The following is a 22,844-nucleotide window of genomic DNA, read 5'->3' as shown; positions in this document are numbered from 1 at the left end:
ACTTATTGTGAAGTTTTCACTTTGTTGCACTACACACTCAACTGATCTCATTGTTCATCAACCCCGCAGGCTCCTGCATTACGCAACTCGGCAGACCTATTTCCGGTCTGACGCAGCCTCAATTACTCTCAGTTGGTTAGTCGGGCATTTCTGCCTGAATGTACATTTGTTATATTGGCCTCGGACAACGCTCTCATTGGAGGTATGTTTCTCAAACCCTACTTGTGAATAATGTGAATCTGATCTATGTTGATAACGGATCACTAAAATTGTTAGCTTGTTAAGTTGTATGTAGAGAAGATCTGAACAGAAATCTGTTGGGATTTTAACGTCAGGTTTGAGCAGTCGTCCGCAAGCGTGTCCACTCACACTTGCCTGATCAGAACCGGACGCATTTAAAATGGAGCGCTGCCAGATAATCCCAACAGGATAGCTACAGATGAAACAACTGAAAGCGGAGATTACGAAACTAGAAAGTAAATCAGGAGGTGTTGTGTGTTGTAGTGGTTAGAACGGAGGCCCGTGTACAGAGGCTACAGACCTCATCGTGGAAGTCCTGAGTTCGACTCCCGTCCTCAGTTGCTTTGCCACATGTGCTTCTCTTCGCCCACTTTCTGTCAGATTACTGTCAAATAAAGGCCACTATTGCCAGAAAATAGATAAATCAGAGTGTAACAGGGAAACATCCAGGTAGACATTAGAACTTTCTAAAGGCATTCTGGGAGGAATTCAGGATTGGGGAAGAAGAAATTTTTTGTGATGATGATTACTATTTGCCTCTGAATGAAGTGTGTTTAAGAAATGTTCCATGTCAGAGCTTTGTTATGCAACTCTTTCAGCTACTATATGATCATTCTGGATCTTTTCTCCATAGATATGGTCTTTCACTGCTAAGCTAACACCTTCAAAACTCTGAGCTTACAGAGAATGTCAGGAGAAGTGGAACCGCTCCTAAAAGAAAGCAGCAACTTTCTGTTGCTTGGATTATTTAGATGTATACTTACCTATCCATTACTCTGAGCCATGAATGCCCACTTATCAGGAGGCATTAGGGGGGCTGGTGTCTATCTCTAGTTGTCATTGGACAGGTTGTCACTTCATCACAGAAAAACAGAAGACAGACAACCATGCATACACCATCGTCAATACCAAGGGTAGTTTAAATTAGCAGTCATGTTTTGAACTGTGGGAGGAAGTTGGAGAACCCATCCATTTGTCTTGTCAATCCATTTTACAGCGTTTGATCATCCTGCACTGCTATAAGTCGGCCACTTGAGGGCACTAGAGACCGGAAGAAAATTGAAGGGCTTGCAAGTATGTTGAAATCCAACATACTGTTCTGGAGACATCAATGCTTCTTGATAGAGGTGATACTGCATATTGCATTGATCCAATAAAATACTGAGTAAACACAGGGTCCATATCCCCGATACCAATATTGATACTTTTTATGTTGGTATATCAAACTTCTGACCTTTTTGTTGATCTCAAATCACCTGATCTCCATTTGGAAAACACATTCCTCATAAACTGCCCCTGCGCAACACAAGTTCAGGACGGCTAATTAGCCGAGCAGGCCTCGTAAATGCTCAAACAACAACCAACTCTCCCTGGACTTCCAGCAGCTTTCATGTTCCGAAGACAGACAAACACAAACTGAGACGCGCTTTCCCCCCAGGCTGGGACCGTCCTGTGTTTCCCACATCAAAGGAGGAACGACCCGCCACAAACCTGCTCTACAGACGGTGAATCTTTGATTAGCGGATCCAGGAGGGAACGAGGCGTCGATAGCAACAAAGCGGCTGCAGCGCTCGCTCTCGAGAAGCTTCAGTCAACACAACGTTACGACGTAATCCACGCCTTGTTTGACCCCACTTAAAACTGAGCACACAGAGTCTACTTCTTTTGTGTGTGTTTTAGCTCCATTCAAACAGATTAAATGTTTCAGTTCTTTTTATCGTCGTCTTATGGGGCATTGTGACTTTTCCTCTTGGGGAGGAAAAAGGATTAAAACAATTTCCTTCCACTTTGCCACTTTGTGTTTCTCTGCCACATAAAATGCACTGAAAAGATGCACTGAAGTTTGAGACTGTGACTAAAAAAATCTTTTAACTCCTTCAAAACAAAAAAGCACAACCTGCAACACAGCGAGAGCTTAGGCAAGAAAAATAATTTATTTATAATGATATAATAACATTTGTCATCACATTGGCATCGGATAGCTGCAGAGAGGAGCATTTGTGTGAGACGCCACTTTGCAGCTACACATTACACCATCGGATGGGACCAGGAAACAGAGGATGTTCAATACGTACATGGAATATTCCTTTAAATACACTTTTTTAAAACTTTTAATAAGATGTAACAAAAATAGAATCATTCAAATAAATCTGGCTGTCTTGTGTTCCTCTCTAATTAACATGTGTGTGTGTCTTTAGAAGCTGCCTACACAGCGACAGCGCTGCGTTAGAAACGGAGTTTGGGGGACTGTTTTGCTCGAAGGTGGACCTCGCTCATGTTGCTCTCTTTAAACAAGAACTTTATCGGTCCAAACACTGCAGCCTTGACATTCTCCTGGGGCTTTCTGACGTCCAGAACTCTAAGTTTAGACAGATCAAGAGGTGGCTAATTGGAAAGTCTGTCATAAATTCATTAGAGTGGGGTAAGTAGGGGTCAGAGGTTAGCGGAATCACCTCCCTGTCCATCTTTGTGTAAAATATGATATATACCGTTTTGGCCAACATTAATAAGGTTAACATGTCAAAGGTTTGAAGTTTTGTTTTTTGCTCAGTCTCTCCTGATTAGAGGTCTGAAATATGCCACTTACATTTGGCAGATGTCAGTCAAACTTAGACTTTGACGTCCGTGCCTCTAGTGGCAGAGGAAGGTACTACAAAAACAAACCGAAAATCTGTAATGAGATTCTCGGGGAAAATTTTTTTTTAAAAATTCTGCTTAAGGGCCTCCAGATGATGATCAACAACGCAATCAAACTTAGCAGCACATATACATGTAGCAAATGTGTTTTTTATGTTTTCATACAATATCGCCATAGAAACTTTATTAAAAATTTGTTCTTTTTGTAAATGTCTAATATATTAATTTTACTGAAAATCTAAAAGAAACATACTGTGGTTCTTGAACTTAACCAAAACTATATTAGTTAAACAAATTTAGTTTAACGAGTGACTTTAAACCTTGAGAAATCATCTTATTTCCTTTTCTTAGCCCCTGCGGATTTCAGGAAACCCCAATGTTTATGATTTTAATGGTTGTTATGGAGACACAGTGGCACAAAGATGAAACTTTTTGCTGCTTTTCTGTTTTAGTCAACCACTTACGGGCATAAAACACAAATGCTACAGTTGTATTATTGACTTTATGCGTCTTGTTAGGGGCACCAAAAATTGTGATGTGGGATTTTTTTCCCGCTTTCACTGTATAAATTAAATTAAAGGAGGAGTTTTTGCTAAAATGCTCAGTGCAATATTTTACTACCGCAATAAACAATTAAATGCTATGGGTACCGATAACTGTAGAGGGCGCTGTAAATACAGTTTTATGCAGCTGAGTTGGGCGGGAAAAATAAATGAAGGTCAGAGTAATTAAACCCTCACTCCTCTTTAATATAGCACTTTTCATTTAATGGGGGAATAATAGTTAATCTTCAATATAGTCCTCTTATTAGATATTTATAGAAATGTAATTCTCCAATATAATAAGCTGTCAATATATTTGTTTCTATTTACTATTTAGCTTAGTGCTGCAGGCAGAGAGAGCTCGGCTCTTTGGTTCGGGGTTTTTCAAACACAGTCCGGCTTTTTGTGCCGGTTCATGACTCGTCGGTTTGCAAAGCAAAGCGATTGCACCAATGCAGCTCCGTGTTGGCGGTAAGGTTTCGGCTGATTGTGGAGCTGCACGCCAGTTCTAACGTAGCGCGTCATGTTCTCCTTCATAATAAGTGAAAACACCTTTATAAGAGGGAACGCATCCCTATTTGTTTACCACCGTACCCATATGTTTTGGCTTGTCTGTACCACTCCTGACTTCTCGCTTCATAGGAATCTGTCTTACGAACACGCTGTGGACAGCTAATGTGCTACACAAATGGGAAGCGGCCGTCCAAACAATTTTGCACTTTTTTTTTTCCTTTTTAAGATGAACTTGTGTGTCCAAACCACATGGAACAATCGCCTTCCTTCTGCTTCTTTGATTTGGCTCCTATTCATCTGGGCTCAGTTCAAAAATAACACTTTTCTTTTTTTTAGCCCCAATCAACCTTTCTGAGAAATATGAGGAATATTTAGCTGCATATGTGTGTAGAAATAGGGTTAAGGGCAAAGGTTACATAAATTTTTTTTAGGGTATATATGTAAGTTCTCTCCTCTGGGCCTGCTGTATGTCATTCATTTTAGGTGCAAAACACATATTTCCATAACCAAGGCAATTGAAATCATAAAAATGAAATTCATAAACAAAGAAACCAAGAAGTTGCTGCAGCAACGCCCATAGTTCAGTATACAAGGCAAACAAACACAGAGTTCTATAGTTTTATCGTTGTCATTCACTAAATATTTAAAACAAGCATCACTTTTACTAGTCGTCAGAAATGGATTTATGTATTTTACTTCCCAGAATGACTGAATACCTGAAGGACTATCGTTGGGAAGAAAGACGGAGTGTTTTCTTCCCTTTGCTTTTTTTTGTCGTTGTTGTTGTTGTGACGCTTCTTTTTTCGTCCACAAGATGGAGCTCCAACTCAATAGCACCGAGAGATACTTTGCCAAGCAAGAGTCGGGAGATGAACGCTTTCCCTCCTGGGTTTGCCTGGTCCATCCATGCAGGGAGGCAGGAGGGGGTAAGTCGGGTTTAGGAGCCTGGATCGCTGCTCGTCCGCTCATTCACACGCAGATTCAGAGCCAATAATCTTTGTGTTCACAGTTCTGAAAGTCAAGGTCCTTCACGCAAAAACACCTCTTAAAAATTCATTCACTCTTCTCGGTCATTCATTCTCTCACTCGTTCGTAGGAGTCCCGCGTTACGTGGGAGCTAACAGTATAATGAAAGAGGAAAGCTCACATTTTGCATTTTCCAAAATCAAAACAAACAAACAAAAAAACAGCATCAATGTTTTCTAACAGTCCTTTCATTGACATTCATCCTGTGTCGTCTCTAATACTGAGCTCGGATGCATAGACCGGACACAGGGGAAGAGAGATGGTGAGGTGGATGAGACGGAAAAGATAGGTGGAGAAATAAAAGGATGGAGGAGGATGCGGGGAGGAAAGGAGAACTCGCTCTTTGCCAGCTGATGGGGGTTACAGTGGCGCAAAAGAGACAGATGGAGACAGATCCCACAGTCATGAGAGGAGGAGTAGAAGGAGTGCTGGGAGTGGTCGGGGATGCGGGTGACTCAGACAGTCACTGGGACAAAACGTACACAGGGGAAGGCAAAACAAACAGAACCTCTTCGATGCCCGGAGCGTCCCTCTGCTGTAGCGCCAATGGACAGATGGAGGGAACCTCATTCTGAACCAGTTTTCACCACTTCGTCTGCTAAAGCCGCAGCGGCCTCACTGCATTCCTTCAGTCCGACAAACCAGAGTCCCCGGAGCCGTTGGACTCCTTCACAACAATATTTGCACAGTTGGCTCCTCAAGGTTCCAGAATCTCTTTTTGTCATTTACATTTTTGTTTTGTATTTTCATTTGTTTTGGAATGTTAAGGTTTCTGGAAGCCATCTTTAATCTTGGAAATAGAATGGATTCCACAATCAATTTAGTTGCGAATGCAAGGCGGAATCACTGGTCCGGACCTTTAAGTCCGTTCCACTCCAGTTGCTTGACTGATCCGATGCGGCACTGTGACACAAACCAGGATATTCTGGGTTGGAAATGTGTCCAGTTCTGCAGAAACAGGTTAGCATTTGGGTTATTAACTATGCATTTGAAAGAGGAAAGAAAGTGGCAGTGACGGCTCCTTCGCCCCATTACGAACATCTCCTAAGTGGTAAATGGAAACTGGACGGCAGGCTCTACTTTGCTCTGCTCTGCTTCTAATTGAAGCCTTGATAGAAGAAATGCTTGGAAGGAGCTACGCAGCTGCAGTTGCTATGGTTTTAGCCTAAGAGGTCCCAATGCCAACAGGGGCTTAATAGGTGCAAGAGAGGGTTTCTTTCTGGTTCTCTAAATAGAAAACAAATGATTTGGTTTTCAAAGTTTCTCAATAAAGCAACACAAGTAGACAGTTTAGCTACAAACTTCACTTCTCTAATCATCACTGCAAACAGTTGTCTTGCTATCACCAGGATAATTTCTTTATCCTGTTATAAGCAACAGTATTGGTCTGCGCTCACCTCTTCCTACGTGCATGTCTATTTTGTTCCTTCCTATATCTATTTGGCACAAAACATCAAGTCACTTCATGCCCCTGTACATACTTAACTATGTATTGGTTCACTTCTCTTTCCTTAGTATGTGTAAAATATACATCACCCAGCATTAGTGGATACATATTCCACCTTGGTTGCGAAAGGAATGGAAGAGGTTTCAAGCAAATTTGCCAAAATAATCTACAAGAAGTTAAATATTTCTGAGATTTAAGGAGATAGTTATAGTGAAGGCTACAAGTCATTATTTAATTCACAAAGCAAAAATGTCTAGGTTGTGCCCAGCAAGGACAACCCGGGATGGATGGAAGGATGGATGTATGGACAGACGGACGATTTCTGATGAGCCTTTTGGTTTTGGTTCTCATCTTTTGGACAGGTATCGCCTTTAAAATTGTAAGATTATGACCTCTGATCAAAGCAAGACAAGCTAGCGCATTTCCTGTCACTAGATATTGTTGAACAGAGTTCGCATTACCTTCCAAAAAACTATGAGTAGATTATACAAAATTTCCCGCTGATTGATTAAAAACTAATGGATGGTCAAAGGACTTGTTGGGTATGAAACAACCAAAATTAGGGTGGAAGAATCTTTCAAGTGTACTCTGCCATGATGCCATGAAACATATTCAGCCACTACATTTGCTCTGGTTATACCCTATGTTTCTGAATTAAGACCTAAAGATTAGAGAAAAGGTTTTCGAACCTCATATTGAGCATTTCAATGATCTGCAACATTCGTTGAAATTACAGCTAGGTCCTGCCTACTTTAAAAGAATCCGAGACGTCGTCTTGTTAAGCCAAAAGAATGACTTGGATAATTCCAAAAGTGACAAGTGAGTAGGAAGACTCACCTAAAGGGACTTCACACAGGTCATTCTAATCTATTAAGGGCATGCAGTGTGACGATCCACACATCCAAGCTCTAATGAAAACTACTGGCGAGGCACACCTCACGTCAAACGTAAACCCATCCAAACTTTTGTGCACTAGCTCCATGTTCACTCTCTGTAGTTGAAACGTCCATCTATACATACTCACACAAACAAAACATCACTGTAGGTCCTCTGTGGTCTGTTTGTCACAGTTCTTTGGTCCCCCCAACACCAGAGACCAGAAATGAATAAAAACCCTGTTCAATAACCAGGCCTGCTTCATGATCTCTGTGCAGAGACATCAGCAGACATGATTGCATCCACACAAATACAGACACACTCGTGTAGACGGTCGTTTTCTTCTTTTTTTCCTTTCATAGCGTGACTTTTTTTAGTCAGTGTGTGTGCTGAAAGTGTGTGCATGGGCAGTTTGAAGTCCAAGTTTCTCTCATCTTTGTACACTAGTTTGAGTCTTTGTTGATAGATGCTTTCCATTTATCTTTGTACATGATACATACAGTATAATCCCATTAAACATATACAGTAAATAGACATTTAGAATGTATAAAAAAAAATAGGAGCAAAACCTAACATCTAAAAACAGATTAAGAAGATAATGGACGACGAGGGGAAACAAAACGGCAAAACGGGATTTCGCCATGTAAACGACCTCTGAGGCCAAAGGAAAGAAAAGTGCTTCGCTTTCCAAGCAGAGTCGGATCGCTTGGTGCCTCTGTGGAATGCTTACCGAAGATCCACGTTCACGGTCACAGCACGAGCAACAAAATGAGGGACATGCTCATGCCTCATCTTTGGTGGCAAAAAATAAAATAAAATAAAAAATCCCCCATGCAGTTTGTCTTTGTTCAATCTGGCACTTCGCTGTTGGGCTGCTATGCTATTGCATTGACCGTGGGGAGGAAAATGGAGCCACAATGTCCAAGTTTACCTTCCTCAGTTTCCCCATCGCAAAACCGAAGCCCAATACTCAACTTCATAAAGGCCTACAGGTGTTACACCTGTAAAGCAACTGAATCACAGGCAGATTTTGTAATTGTATTCCAATTATTTCTTGAATTAAGATGATTCCTTGTCCTCAGTGGTGTCGTGGTAGATCAGTATCGCTGCAGATTCAGATAGGATTCGGATCTGTTGTCAATGCCAAACCAAAAGGAATGAAGATATATCCACCGTGTATCTCTACATTCCCAGCGTCATCTCCACAAATCAGTCTGCCCATACATTTTCCTCACTAAACAGGAGGTTTTTAATCTCTCTATATAGTTAAAAAACAACCTTTTTTCTCCTCTGATGAGTTTGACAGGCAAACACTGAGCTCCAACCCTAGGAAGGACCATTTTGTCCAAAAAATGTGCTCCAATTTCATTGGACAATCCAAATGGTCAATCAGAGGTTGGAAAGCTCTGGTCCCATCTTCTGTGTGTGGCAGATTGTAGAGTTGGTTTGAGTTGTAGTAAACAGGATCCAGACCAGGTCAACGTCTAGAAATTGTATTTCCATTCACTGATCGTTAGGTTTGTCGGACGCAGACGGCACTTCCCCTCCCTCGGCAGCCGATGCATTGGGGTTTGAGAATTCCGTGACACGTCGCGCCAGAGGGTTTGTGCTCTTCAGGAGCTCCATTGCGGACACCCTAGCTCCTCCACTTGAAGACTTGCTGCCTTTCTTCTGAAGCAGGGCCATGAAGTTCTCGTTGCGAGAGCTCGACCTCTGGCTGCTGCCCAAGGTTAGGTTCCGATGGTCGCTCACAATGGCGCTGTGCTTCACGGGTGACACCAGGCTCTGGCGGCTGCCAAAAGAATCCGAGGGCTCCTTACGGCCCAGAACCTTTCGCTTGGACCTGGAAGAGAGTCATATAAATTCAAGTGGTTGGAATATTTCTCATTAACTCCTTAAATGCTGCACACTGACTGGTAGTTTTGGTTTTGGAGAATTTCAAAATCGTCTCCTCGGTTGTTTTGATGAAAACATTAACTTACTTCTTAGTGCTTTAAGCAAATTTCAGCTGCACACAAAGTAAAACTATGAGCACTTGTTGCTTAGAGACTGTGCCTGCATCTATAAATGTGTCTATGAGAGAGAGAAAAGAGGACAAAGTAAGAATCTCTGGTCAGCAATGTACATGGGGCTGTTGCTAGGGAACTCTGTACTCCAGCCTTTGGTTTTTAAAAAGCCTCTGCTTATGTGGTAAGAGGAAGATTGTGTGCGTGTGTGCGGGGGCGTGTGTGTGTGTGTGTGCATATGCAAACCTGTGTATAATGGTGAATAAATCCTCGGTGGTGTGTGTCGTAGGAGTGCTGGTCAACATTTCATCTTCCGTTTCCTCAGCGATGTGGAGAGCAGTCTTCTCATCGGCAGCTGAATCATCTGATCAGTGCATAGGAATACCATTATAACAGGACTCATTTACACAAAACATTAAATAACATGTTAAAATTAACGAGTGAAAGCTGTTCCTGCATGAGCCTTAAATGCCAGAAAACATTGCTCATAAATACATACCTGCCCCGATGTCAGTGCTGGCCATCTTATCTCCAATTTCCGTGAGAGAGGAATCCTGGAGTGACGACTGTAGAGATGACTCTTTTGAGCTGTCCTCATCTGTTCCCAAGTGGTTTTCGTCCTGCTCTGACATGTCATCTGGTGCAAATGCTCCAACTGGAGACCGCAGACCCACCGGACTGTCAGACTGTGGAATCTGCCGGTCTGTACTCCCATTAGTGGAAGGGTTTAGTGGTGTGGGAAGGAGTAGGACATTTGGTTTCTTGGGAACTGGAGGCGGAACCTGGATAATGAAGTGTAAATTATGTTTGTTTTACTTTGCTTGACAGCAGGTGATTTAACCATCTGTGAATTAGAGCAAACAAGTAGTATCCTACTCACCTTGGGTTTCTTTTTGTCAGACAGCTCAGCCAGACAGGAGATTGTCATCCTTGAAGGTAGTGTCTTGCTCTTGTCTTGGAGCTCAGGGCCTTCTTGGGAACTGCATGGAGAAGGAAGTGAACCACCATCCTCGGGTGCTAGACGGATATCTGGTTCTCCGTCAAATTCAGGTTCCAACATTGGGTCTTCCAACAAAGGTTGGGGATCAGGGAGTGGTGGGAGGTCAAACAGAGACTGGGAGAGAGGGAGGAATGGGTGGTCATAGGGAGTGGGTGGCGCATTTGTGGAATTCAAATCTGGGGGAATGGCAGGACTTGTTGTAGTCTGCGGTGGGGGCTTTTTGGGTTTGGGCTTTTTCATGACTTTGTAAATGTTGCCAAGAGGCACTGGACGTTCCACAGGTGAGGCAGGAGGAGATTCAATAGCAAGGGGGGAGGTGGAGGAAGGAGAAGGAGACTTAAGGAGGAGGTTCATGGGCCGTTTGGGCAATGGAGGCTTGACAGCTACAGGTGGTTTAGGCTTTGGTAGAGTCGGTGGTGGGCTTGGGTTGTCCCTGAAGTCTCTGCCATGCTGCTCTTCTTCAATTGTGTCAGAAGCTCCATCAGGGCAGTCCTCCAGATCTCCTCGTGAAACAGACCGAAGTCTAATGGTCTTTAGCTCATTCTGGGTAACCATAGGTAATGCCTGTGAAGAACTGAGGCTGATTTTTCCTGGTTTGGCAGCAGTAGAGGTGTCAGAATGCCGCCTGCTTGCCTTCTGCTTTGGCTTTAGCGATGACAGCTCCAAATGTGCATTTCCAGGCATTTCAAATGACAATCTTGACCTGGCAGCTGGGTCCTTAGGTGATGGTAGTGAAGATTTCCTTTCTGGGATCTTTGGACGCATCTTACACCCTGTCGTACCTACTGTCCCATGATTCATCGGAACTGTTGGAGTAGGAGTCTCTGACTGACTGGAATAGCCACTTGAGGGAGATATAAGTCCTGGAGGCTTTAAGGGTGAGGAAGCCTTAACGTCAGTCTCCATGGATAACTGTGAAGGGGACGTGGCTCTGGACGTGGAGGGAGAATCTAGAAGGGACTCTGAGCTACTTCTCACTTTCATACATTCAATCACTGTGGTACCTGTTGCTGTGCTGGAGCCTGATAAAGACCTGAGGAAGAATGAAGAATGATTAGAAGGCAATAATTTAACTAAACAAAATTTACAAAGTGGAATACATTTAACACATTTAATTGTCTGAGGCTTCTTTTACCTGTAGGGGTCATTACTCTTCCAATCTCCCAGCTGCCAGTGAGTTGGGAAGGTCATTTGTGTTTCTCCTTCCCTCTCAGGTGCCTGGATTTCCAGACTTGGAGGTCCATCGTTACCCCTTTGGCCCAGCTCCCTTTCACATACACTGGCTTTAGAGGAGCAAGAAGAGCTTGTCAAAAGGAAATCTGGCTGGAATTCCGGGAAGTTGTCCCTGGGTATGTGCAAGCTCTTTGGTCTGCCATCTCGGTAAAGACCACCCCCGTGCCTTATTCTGCCCTCAGCTTCTCCAAGGTTTTTCATTAAGGAAACACTTCTCACAGGGGGTGGGGGCTTGCGCTTGGACTTCTTAAGTGAGATCGAACGAGAGCGAAGGCGCAAGCGCCCTTCTGTGCTGTAATCTGAAGCCGTGACAGAAATAGTGTCCGTAGTACTTGCACTATCCTCAGAACTTCCTCTTGGGTAAAGAAGAGCATAGTTCTCCCCATGACCCAGATAGTTATGATGCTCTTGATGGTGGTCCATTACCATAGTGTTCCCATTACCAGTAGTGGTGATGGTCAAGTCTGGCTCTATAACACCCTGTGTAAAGCAAAAGGACCCAGAATCAGTGGGCGTGGAAAGGGAACGTTCCCGGAACTTGAAGGCGTTTTGAGCCGCTATGGATCGTGCTGACCTCTGCCTTCCTCGCCCTGCCTCCGCACCACCCCCTCGCCCTCCATCTGCTGGTGCCCCCTCTGTTTCCCTACGTTTTCCCACTGTGACCACTGGCGGAGAGATCCCTGACCCACCATTTCCTGTTCTCCCAGTCGGGTCCGTCACGCATGTGAACGAGCTGGAGTGTGAGCTCACAGACTGTCCCGAGCTCACCAGCATGACCCCATCCTGTATCCCGCCAGCATGACCAATGACACTGTGATGTTTGGGAGGAACTGCTGGACCTTTGCTCATGTTGTAATTGTAAGTCTCATTCCACGCAGCAGGAGAAAACGTGGATCCTTTAGGGCCATTCCAGGTGGATGAGGGTGTGTTAGAGCACAGCAACCCAGAGTGGTCCATAGCTGCTGTGTGAAGCAGCTCCGGGGGGCGTTGCCCCAAACGGTTATCTGTATGGGGCAAAAGGGCAAGAAACAATTGAACGTGTCTACAATTAGACAAATGTTACCTGTATTTTTAGAAGTCTTATTTAATTTTAACTTATACTCAAAATCAAATGCATTTAATTATATCCCCCTCCTGACACAAACAAAAATGGCAACAAGATGGATATAAATATGAATTGTTAATATCAGCCCAGTTTTACATGTGGAACCATTACAAATGGTAGAAAATGATCGACATCGGCCAATAACATTGTTAAAGCAGATATAGTGAGTATCCCAAAATGATATTATGTGTGCGGCAAGGTAAGAAACAGCAGCTCTTATGACAAAACTGAGTGTTGGCAGGGGGAAAAAAGTGTTGATTGAGATATTACAAAAAAAAAACCGTCACTGAATCCAGACTTATGTTTTTCTGACAATTGAACCAACCTGTGGGCAGGGTTGTGTCAAGCTCTGAGTGTGTCTTCCTTATTGGGAGGTTTTGATGTGGTGTGTCCGTGAAGAGCTCCAGAGAGTGGGGCTGCTGGGGATAGGAGTCCCCAGGAGAGGGGGACGGGGACGGGGAGTGCTGGAGGAGGTCGACACCGTGGAATTTCACTGCTCCCACTTCACCTGGAGGAGACAGACGAGAGCGGACAGTTAGCATGCGAAATGGACCTTCTGGTGCATTAAATGTGACCATTTTTTCCACATTTTAGGAAACGTAGGTCAGTTCTGTATTAATTTCTTCTGCCCAAATATTCCAGCGACTTATACGGAATACTAGGAATGAAGGATATATCAGTTTCAACATCTGTATGGGCCGATGTTAGTCATATTTTAACATGTCGGTATCGTTCGGCTCAGTAAAACTGGAGCGATAGAAATCTTTATTTCCATCTTGTTGCCATTTGTGTACGAGTTTTGAATGGAGTCGGTCATGTGGCAATAGTTCGATCAACCACAATATAATATTGTGTATCAATATCAGGCCAACTTTTTAGATCGGTGCATCCCTACTAATTACACTGCAGTGTTAGGAGACAGGCTTAAATGTGGAGTCAGACGGTTTTCTTTTGGGTTAGATTAAATTGTGCAAAACAAGTTTCCTGGTCATTGTTGAGCAGAGGACGTGACGTGTAATTCCTCTTGTAAAAGCAAGCAAGTGGCGTAAAATGAAGATTTCAACTGGACAGGCTCCGTTGTGTTTATGTTTTACGTCTGCCGTCGTGCTTTAAACACAGGCAGATTTGCAGCAGATGCTGACAGACACCTGCTGCTCTGTTGTCCGTTTGATGTCCTGTCAGCGCTGAGTCATTGGAGACAGCAGGTACGTCCCTTTATTATCTCGTGAACAAACGGCTCACTTACTCACCCCGCTGCATATCTCTTCTTCCAGGGTCCTTGTGCAACTGAGTGAAGCGACATCATTTTTGAGGTGTGAAGGTCAGTGTGCAAAAAAAAAGAAAAATGTTTGCAAAATAAAATGAGGTAAAACAGCAAATGAACAGAAAGATAAGGTGAGGTAACTGAGAGGATTATTATACAACACTGAGACCAGTCAGGGTCAGCACCCCAATTTTAATTTAGTTTCTAACAGTGATTCAACTACTGTGACTGACTTTTATGCAGGCTCAGTTGCACTTAGCCATATTTATTTTTGCACTAAAAACAATCAGACAGCTCTGCACCATCTGTGAGACTGATGAGTACTTTACCTGCAGAAAACAATTTAATAGAAACGAAACTGAAGAATGATCATAATTTTTACTTCATTTCTTTTATAGATAATCAGAGTGTCTAAGTCAGGGGTGCCCAAAGTCGGCCCTGGAGGGCCGGCATCCTGCAAGTTTTAGTTCTCTCCCTGGTGGTAGTAACAACCTTCTCAGCAGGTCAATGCTCTTCTTAGGCCTTCTAATGAGCTATCATTGGATCCAGGTGCGTTAAACCAGGGAGAGAACTAAAACATGCAGGATGCGGGCCCTCCAGGACCGACTTTGGGCACCCCTGCGTCTAAGTTGTCTTAGTAATCAAATTAATTTGTTTCCCTGGTGCAAATGGGCAGCACATAGACTCACTTCACTTAGCAACTCTTAAAAATGAGAAACACAAGAAATCATATATTTTAAGGAAGTGGGAAAATTGGGTTAGTGGAACTGTAACTGGAAAGGATCCAGGTTTATGCTGCCACCACGTAGTGATGAACACGGAAAGGGAAGTAAAAGTTTCCTAAGTTTAATGTTTAGGGGACAGCAGCAAAGGCTAGCGTTGATGGTTTGGCAAGTCTCCATAGCAACCAGGAAGTGGCATCTTACTTAAAATTTGTTGTTTTGGAAGCATATCGGTATTTCAGGAAAACAGTTATTTTCCTACCAACAAAAATGCTTGCTAACTGCAACTCCCACCTGTTGCTGCGCACTAAAAGATGGCTACTGGAAAATATGCAAAAGAGAAAAATATACACGTTCTAAAAACGAAGGGAGCGTCACCCCTCATTTTTATTAACCTGGCATTGCTTTAGCTACAAGCTAGCCTCTGTACAGAAACCAACTGCAGGCTTGATACCAGCAGGACACATTTGACAACTTGTGTTATTTATAAAGAGAAAGAAAGCTGCTCACTTTAAAACCATAAATTTAGCAAGTGCTTATTTCATAATTTGGGTTTAATCAAAGTACAGTGGATTCCTGGTATTCACAGGGTTGAGTCACCCAACAGTAGTTGACTTCCCAATAAAAACACTTATAACTACCCATTTTAATAGTTCAAACACCAAATATACCTTAACATGCATTAAGATGCACAGTGGAAGCCATCTTAGAACTTATTTCCATTCTTGGGAGGTACAGCCAATCAGCTCAAGTGAGAATAAATGCTGCTCCTGGATTGGCTGCTTTGTAAACGCCAGACAATAACATGCTAACTAGTTGTGGTGCTGGGTATATTAGTTTCCTAAGCTGCATTTTCTTTAGATTATTTTAGACATGTTCCACGAAAAAAATCTAAGTAAATAATTTTAAGTTGTTCCACTCAAAAAAATCCGCTAATAGCTGAATTCGCAAATATTGAACCGCGAAGCGCTGCACTAATGAGAATCATACTTGAATGAGAAAAACTGTAGAAACATGCAGCTTCGATGTGGAAGAAAATTCCTCTATCTTGACAATTTAGGGCAAAAAATCAGCACTAGGTTAATCTCTCAATTCTAAACGTGAACTAATAGCATCAAAGAAAGAACAACCAATAAAAAAGGCTTTTTTTTTCTCAATCTGCTCCACTCTCCCTTTCCCTCACTGGCTAACAGTCATTCATGAAAATTGCTGGAGCGAGATGGGCAACAGCGGCAACACTGAGGCCGAGAGACGAATGGAGGACGAAGAGGAGGGAGCAGTGACTAACCTTCATTGATCCTTTTTTTCCAGTCTATCCCTCCAAACACTTTATTTCAACCACTGTCATCCATTTTATTCATCCACAATTCCTATTTTCTATCTCACACGTTTCTTCTTCCTCTTCTGTTTTTGGCAGGGGCTTTTTTTCCTCTCCATCTTGGATGGAGGGGACAGGAAGAGTGTGGAGATGCCATGGTAACAGTAAGCCGCCTGTGAGCTACCTGTTCCCTGGCTTTCAGCATAAAGAAAGCCGGAGAAGATGGAGAGGAAGATTAGCAGGTTTAACAGCAACAATTTGAATGAGACACGTGATTTCTTTATAAAGGAGCAAATGTGATGTTATAAACATTTACTTCTATAATATAGAACATTTAGTTTATGCTCAAAATCACTGTTCTAATAAGCCAATTGGAGCTCGTAATCGGTGTTCATCCGCTTCTAAAAATAGTACCAAAAAACTAATACTTGGGTTACACACACCTTTAAGTTTTTGAAATAAAAAATATACAGCCTAAAACTTTCTCATACTAAGTCAATGGGCAGCTTGATCAGAAATAATCCTACTCTGGTTTTTATGACATTTATTTAAAAAAAATTTGTTACTGCTTTATTTTATATTTGTATCCAAACACTTTGCTTCTAAGTTTTTTCTATTTCTTTTTCATTCTGTCTGTTAATGTGCAAAAAAAGTTAAAACTACATGTACAATTCCATAAAAAATACTTTTGAATTACAAAAGAAAATTCTTTATTTTAGTAGAGCTGCGCCAAATAATCAACCAGAGATCAGAACCGGCTCGTTTTTTTTTTTCTTGATCGGCTCCGATTCGCAATTTAACTTTTTTGTTTTTTCCATCAAAAGCGTTTTCAGTCGGAGGCTTCCCTTCACACAGCCAACACCATCTACAATAACTCTTTGAGTAATCTAGATTAAATATGAGCTACGGCAACATTTAATTCCCATTTGGGATCAATAAAGTATTTTTTAATTGAATCACTAGGATTTCCCACCATTTTCTTCTCTAAGCATGTACACATTTGATTCACTTTCTTCATTCTGATGGTTAGAGTGTATGTTTTGATGTATTTATAGGCATAATCTCTTAAATACCTTGCTTTCTGATTAATTAAAAACTACTTCCTGTATTGAAGACCCTTCAGGACATTTATTTTCCTCTTTTGCATCATCCTTAGAATTTATCAACCGGTCAGACCTAGGAAAAAAAAACATAAATTGGTATTGACCAGGAAGCTTTAATTACCCCCCTTTTCACTGCTCGCCTTTTATCTCTGACAGAAGGCGCAATTCAAGACCGCCGGCATGGATTAATACATCTGACCTTCGTCTCCTCTGAAGCTCCCGCCCTCACCACCCCCACCACTGAGCGGAGAGGAGGAGAAAGAGATGTTTAACTATGGATGGATACTCTGGAGAGAAGGAGGGGAGAGGCACCTGGTGACGAAGCAGTTGCTATGCCAAAAACCAGGAGGTCCGCGCACACTCTCAGAAACACACACACACAGACACACACACATATGGGAGACGCAAACAAGAGGGAGCCTTGGTTGAGACGAGCGGAAGCGGCGGTGTCAGAGAGATGCTGCTGAGGCTGACCGTGGCATGCTGACAGCACACACACACGCACCTCCATCCACACACTACACACATCCAAAGCAGAGGGTCTGGCAGAGAGCGGCGAGGGCGTTGTGCAGTCATGAGGAGGAAATGTTCTTGACGTCGATTCTTGTTTCAGCAGAGCAGACTCGCGATAGGCTTGTGCGAAAATGAAGTCATCCTGATTTGAGAGAGACTAGCGCCTGTCTACACCTTCCAGAGCAACCCGTTAGCTGTGGATGCAGAGAGCAATGAGTCCACATATTTTTGCATTGCTGCAAACTTTAATGTATGTCATTGAAATGCACAATGTAGGGAATAATGGCAGAGTGGAAGAAAAAAAATTTGTTTTTCACTCAAGTCTCCCTGAGTTAATGCTTTGTAGAACAGTCTTTCAACACACTTACAGTTTCAAATCTTATGTCTACTGTTTCAAACAATCTTCTTCACAAAAGTGTGCATCCCTTTTCAAGCCCTCCCACATATTCTCAGTTATATTTAGGTCTGGACTTTGACATGTCTTACGCTCTAAGGATTTCCATGTATTTGGCTCCATCCATCTGTCCACCAACACTCACCAGCTTCCCCTGATGCTGCCCAGCCTGTCGATTTCGGAGGACAACCATATCTTGTTAGGTTTTTGTTGTAGTCTTTAATATTTCATATGATGGATTGAGTGGTTCTCTGTCAGATCTTCAAAGTTTGGGACATTGTTTTATAACTGAACCTTGCTTTAGGCTACGCTTTCATGAGACCGCTGCCTGGAAACTGCAGGATTTTCGGAACCTGATTGAAAGAGGTTCTGTTTAAATGGCTGTAGTTGCCATGCCAGACCACTGGATGGCGCTGTGATTTTAGCATGTCATTGGACACGCATGCGCTTTATACCCGTATAACTCAGTTATACCCTTTAACTGAGAGTAAAGAGGTAGGGTGCTGACTGTAATGCATGCTAATTTTAAAAAAGTTAATCTGAATTTATTTTACCACCATTTGTCTATATAATTCGGATTTTACACTTTCCATCCACAACAATGAGAGATATAGAAAAATAAGGAAGCAACAGTGAAGAGAAAAAACAAAAGTAGGTCATATACAGTTTATGGGGACATCCAATGCAAGAGGAAGGCTCCTTCCTAGGAGGCTCATTAGTTCTGTCAGCTACAAGAAGTACAGTAACAGGGCCAAGTTTGAAGGTAAAGGCCCTACGTTAGCCTACTTTTGTACTCCAATGACCTGAAATAATAACATTGGTGTTTGTGTGCCATCTTCAGTCAGTGTTTTGTTCAGAAAATGCAAAAAAAAAAGTGCCTTGATAAGATAACAAATAGTTCCTATTTCATGTTCTGGTTAAAATGCCTGTGTGCTTATTGACCTGAGGACATAATTTCACATTTTTAAGACAGAGTTCTTGTTAAAAATCAAAATTGACCATAAAGCAGATAGGAATGACAGCAGTTCATAACAGGTTTTTAACGAGTTTTCAAAATAAATGGCAATACAGCCTCCATTCATAGTTAGCGGCACATCTGGATTTGTAAAAATACATCTCAATTTTCTATAGTAAATGTATGTCTAAAGGTGGTGTTGACATAAAATGTTCACCAGGTGTTGGTAGCAACAAAAGTAGTCCATACATAGAAAGAAGCTAAAACAAGCAAGTTCAGAAATTATGTGTAATAATGTGAAATGGAGCAAAGCATGGACAGCCAAGAAACCAGCCAAAATCTGTCAGTTATCAGAAATGACCAGAGCTCCTCAAAACGCTGTAGCATTCTTGCGTTTTCGATATGCTTGCCGTACCTGTAACGTCGAGTGGCATGCAGTGAGCCAGCGTGCGTCGTAACGGGTGCCAGCGCGGTTTCTCGGCGACGGGCGGCCTTGTGGTGGCGGACGTAGCTGTGCTGCAGCTGCTGTTGTTGCTGCTCCAGGCCAGAGGGGGGCGATCCGAGCCGCAGGGGGACGGGGTCGGGGAAGGCGACGGGTTGATCACAGACCTCAGGCCAAACACGGAGGAGGTGGTTTCATCTTCGTAGAGCTGCTTTGACGCCGGCTAGAAGAAGAAGACGACGACACAGAAAGGGAGGCTGTGTTTTTCTCCAATAGGAATATTTTCTTAATAGGTAAAGAAACACATGGAAACACGGTCACTTTAAAGAAATTAATACTGTTTGAACTTTTTCAAAACATTTTTTCACGTTTTTTCAAACATTTTACAGATAAAATCCAAGCTTGACTTGAATTTCTCTTCATCCACCTTTACTCTCGCACCCCTGAAAAAAGATTGTGCAATAAAGTCCTCAATATGCAGTCAATTTTTTACTTTAAAGAATTACAGCTGCTGCAAGAGTACCAGCTACACACCTACCAGGACATGACCGGCAACTTAAACTGACCATGGTTGCTAGCACAGCAAAAAAAAAAAAAAAGATAATAAAAAAAAGCAGGAAGAAAGTAGCTGCTCTGCTCAAAAAAGGCATGTAAAATATTATGGATGGAGGAAATCTGAAACTGAACATCCACCTGAACGCATAACCCCCACTATGAAACATGGGGATGGCTGAATCATGCTGCGGGAATGCTTTTATTTAGAAGCGTAAGCTATTCAGAGTGGATTGGAAAATGAAGCCAGCTAATAACAGAGCAACACTGTGAAACCTTCCATCAGGAAAACTAAAAACATGAACACAAAGCTACAATAAAATGACTTAGATGAAGCGTTTGGGCAGGGCTACAATGGCCCAGTCAAAGTTCAGATTTAAATTTAATTGAAAATCTATGTAAAGCTTGAAAACTGATGCGCACCACAAAATATTGAACAGACTGCTGAACAGATTTACATGCCAGGTATCCCTTTCTCCACTTTTCCTAGTCAGTGTGAAAATCGAATACACTTTAACGAAGTTTGTGCTTTTGACGTGACAAGATGTAAAGTTCACTGCTCCTGCAGTGCAGGAAACATTGCAGTTCATCTTTAAAGACAAACGTAAAAACCCCGTCTGCTCCTGCAGAAGCGCGGAGAGCAATGACAGCTTAACGGGAATCAGCCCAAAGCACAAATAAAATCGTTAAATTAACTGAGCTGTAACAGGCAGGAAGTGTGCTGCAGTAAAAGTAGCGTGAATCCTTTGTGACGCAGTCCAAGAAAACAGTGTTAGCAGCCAGAGCATGAGCAGAGTACATCCAGCTACAGATACCGTAGTCATAAGACACGTTCGTCCTAAAATATACAAATACATTTATTTCCCTTCTTGCTTTAAAAAACAAAAATCCATTAGTAACAGCTTTGTGTACAGGAGATGCCTGTCAGATAGCACTAATGTTATCTGGTGTTTTTATTTTTTATTTTCCCAAGGATTATAATAATATTTCCATCTGGAAGACACTAAATCATTAAGGATCTGTTTATAGACAGCAGCTGAGAGAGAGAAAAGCACGATGACTAATTCTGGTGAATCTGAATGAGGGGGTGGATTGCGCTGTACAACAGAGTTTTGGCTAATTCACATTCAGCCTGTTGTGTTAACGGAATGATAAACATAATGAGGCGTTCAGTCACAACACAACTTTTGGTTGTCATTTGCTCGATTCATGGGGGGAAAGAATTATAATAATAATCATGCCGTATTGTTTTAGCGATTAAGGTCTGAAACTGGAGCGTTTGAAGTGAAGAAGAAGAAGTAACACTAACCAAGGTCATTCCGAACAAACTAGAAAACAGAACGACAGGAAATTGTTCCTGTCGTTTAATTCACAAAATGTCAATGGAAAGAAACTTTAATTTTCACTTTGCATTTGTATCCCAAATATTTGAATTTACAGCAGGAAATATCTTATGAATTAACGTAAGGATGCACCTGTAGCTACAACATAAACAGTACAAAAGATCCCACCGGTCACAACATACAAAAAAACATTAAACCAAAATAACTAAAAATCCAAAAGGTATTTTCAATTTCATGTAATATCTTTTGGAGTCTCTTTGCCAGGGTAAACATAATGGGTTTGAGAGCGCTGCCTGGCGTTCGCTAGTACTCCAAACAATCTAAGATCTAAGAAGGACAATTGTGGATTTAAGCAAGCTGGGGGAATTACTTGGGTTCAAACTATTTTACAGAAATACAATTTATCAAATGCAATGCCACTTCACCAAGGTGTAGAAGAAGAACCAAGCTGAAAGAAAATTGATACAAAAGCAAATTTGTTCAAACCTTGAGGAGAAACATAAGACACCCCAGGTATGCTCAAGTCTGCTATAAACCGGCTACTGCTAGAAAACAAACCATGTCATCTTCTGAGGTCAAGTTGATTCTCTCATCACTTTTGAGTGAGAGAAATAAGTTCTCGTTTGAAATCACCAACCCAAAAAGTTTCCTACAGAACATGTCATGGTCAGGTGAGACAAGGATCAAGTCTAGTCATATGTTTGGAGGAATCAATGAGGCTTTAAAGCCTACAGACCAAACAACTGGTGCACGGTGGTGGCAGCATCATGATCTGGTTCTGTTTTGCTGCCTTTTGGTATTGATACCTTCTAATTTTATGTTAGATCAACAACTAGATAGGTTAGCGCTTTGGCATAATGGCACAATGATCTGAAACATGCATCCAAACAATAAAGAGATCATCTCTCCATCATGAATATTAAGTATATTTTTGAGCTATGAATACTATTTAGTCATCAGCTAAACATTTGTGTACACAATGTAGTGTGGAAAATGAGCCCCTTGTGTTGAGTTAAGGACACGGCAACTAAACTGAAAACATTCAAGCTCACTGAAAACCAACTTACTTCACACAAGAATTAGAATAGCAACTGCAATAGTTGACATAATTGCAAAAATAATCAAGCAGAAGCATTCATTTGCCATATTTTTGCTGTGCAGAACATGGTTTTGGCATAAGCCATCATTAGCCACAACATAGAGAATCGTAGTCATGATCAAAATATCATTGTCACAAGTTCAAAGAATGTCTTTGAATGAAATTGTATTCCAGTGTTCACTCTCTCCGTGCAAGTAATATTTGTGTCCAGTTGGATTGATCTGTAACGGACCTGAATGCCTACACCTGATGTGTTAGAGGCACTGTGTCTTTAAGACAGGAAAAAAAGTTGCACAATTTTATGTCCCTGAAATTGTACACCCCTACCAGCCAGCCCAGTAAGACTCTGCGGGATTTCATAGGATGGCAAGGTTTTGAAAAGTTAGTGAAATAAAACACTAAACATCAATGTGTTAAGCTAGTATTCACAGTGTAGACACAACCTGACAACCTGCTGAAGTTCAAACCAAGCGTCAGAACGAAGGAAGGGGAATGAACAAAGTGGCGTAATGTT

General features: G+C 42.0%; 1 protein-coding gene across 3 annotated transcripts in view; it reads right to left on the bottom strand.

Moving 5' to 3' along the window:
• Positions 1-2,154: 2,154 nt before the first annotated feature.
• nhsl2 (NHS like 2) overlaps positions 2,155-22,844 on the bottom strand; it is a 134,404-nt gene continuing 113,714 nt past the window's right edge. For all 3 annotated transcript variants that reach the window (XM_023346608.1, XM_023346609.1, XM_023346610.1), the window contains exons 4-10: positions 19,310-19,559; positions 12,951-13,133; positions 11,423-12,524; positions 10,168-11,320; positions 9,787-10,069; positions 9,534-9,651; positions 2,155-9,124 (exon numbers count right to left, since the gene is read on the bottom strand). In XM_023346608.1, coding sequence (XP_023202376.1) covers positions 8,785-9,124; positions 9,534-9,651; positions 9,787-10,069; positions 10,168-11,320; positions 11,423-12,524; positions 12,951-13,133; positions 19,310-19,559 — 3,429 coding nt within the window. In that variant the 3' untranslated portion in view covers positions 2,155-8,784. The remainder of the gene's footprint in view (positions 9,125-9,533; positions 9,652-9,786; positions 10,070-10,167; positions 11,321-11,422; positions 12,525-12,950; positions 13,134-19,309; positions 19,560-22,844) is intronic.

This window comes from Xiphophorus maculatus, chromosome 14 (genome assembly GCF_002775205.1).
Source record: "Xiphophorus maculatus strain JP 163 A chromosome 14, X_maculatus-5.0-male, whole genome shotgun sequence".
Lineage (NCBI taxonomy): Eukaryota > Metazoa > Chordata > Actinopteri > Cyprinodontiformes > Poeciliidae > Xiphophorus > Xiphophorus maculatus.
This window is presented reverse-complemented; position numbering and strand designations above follow the sequence as displayed.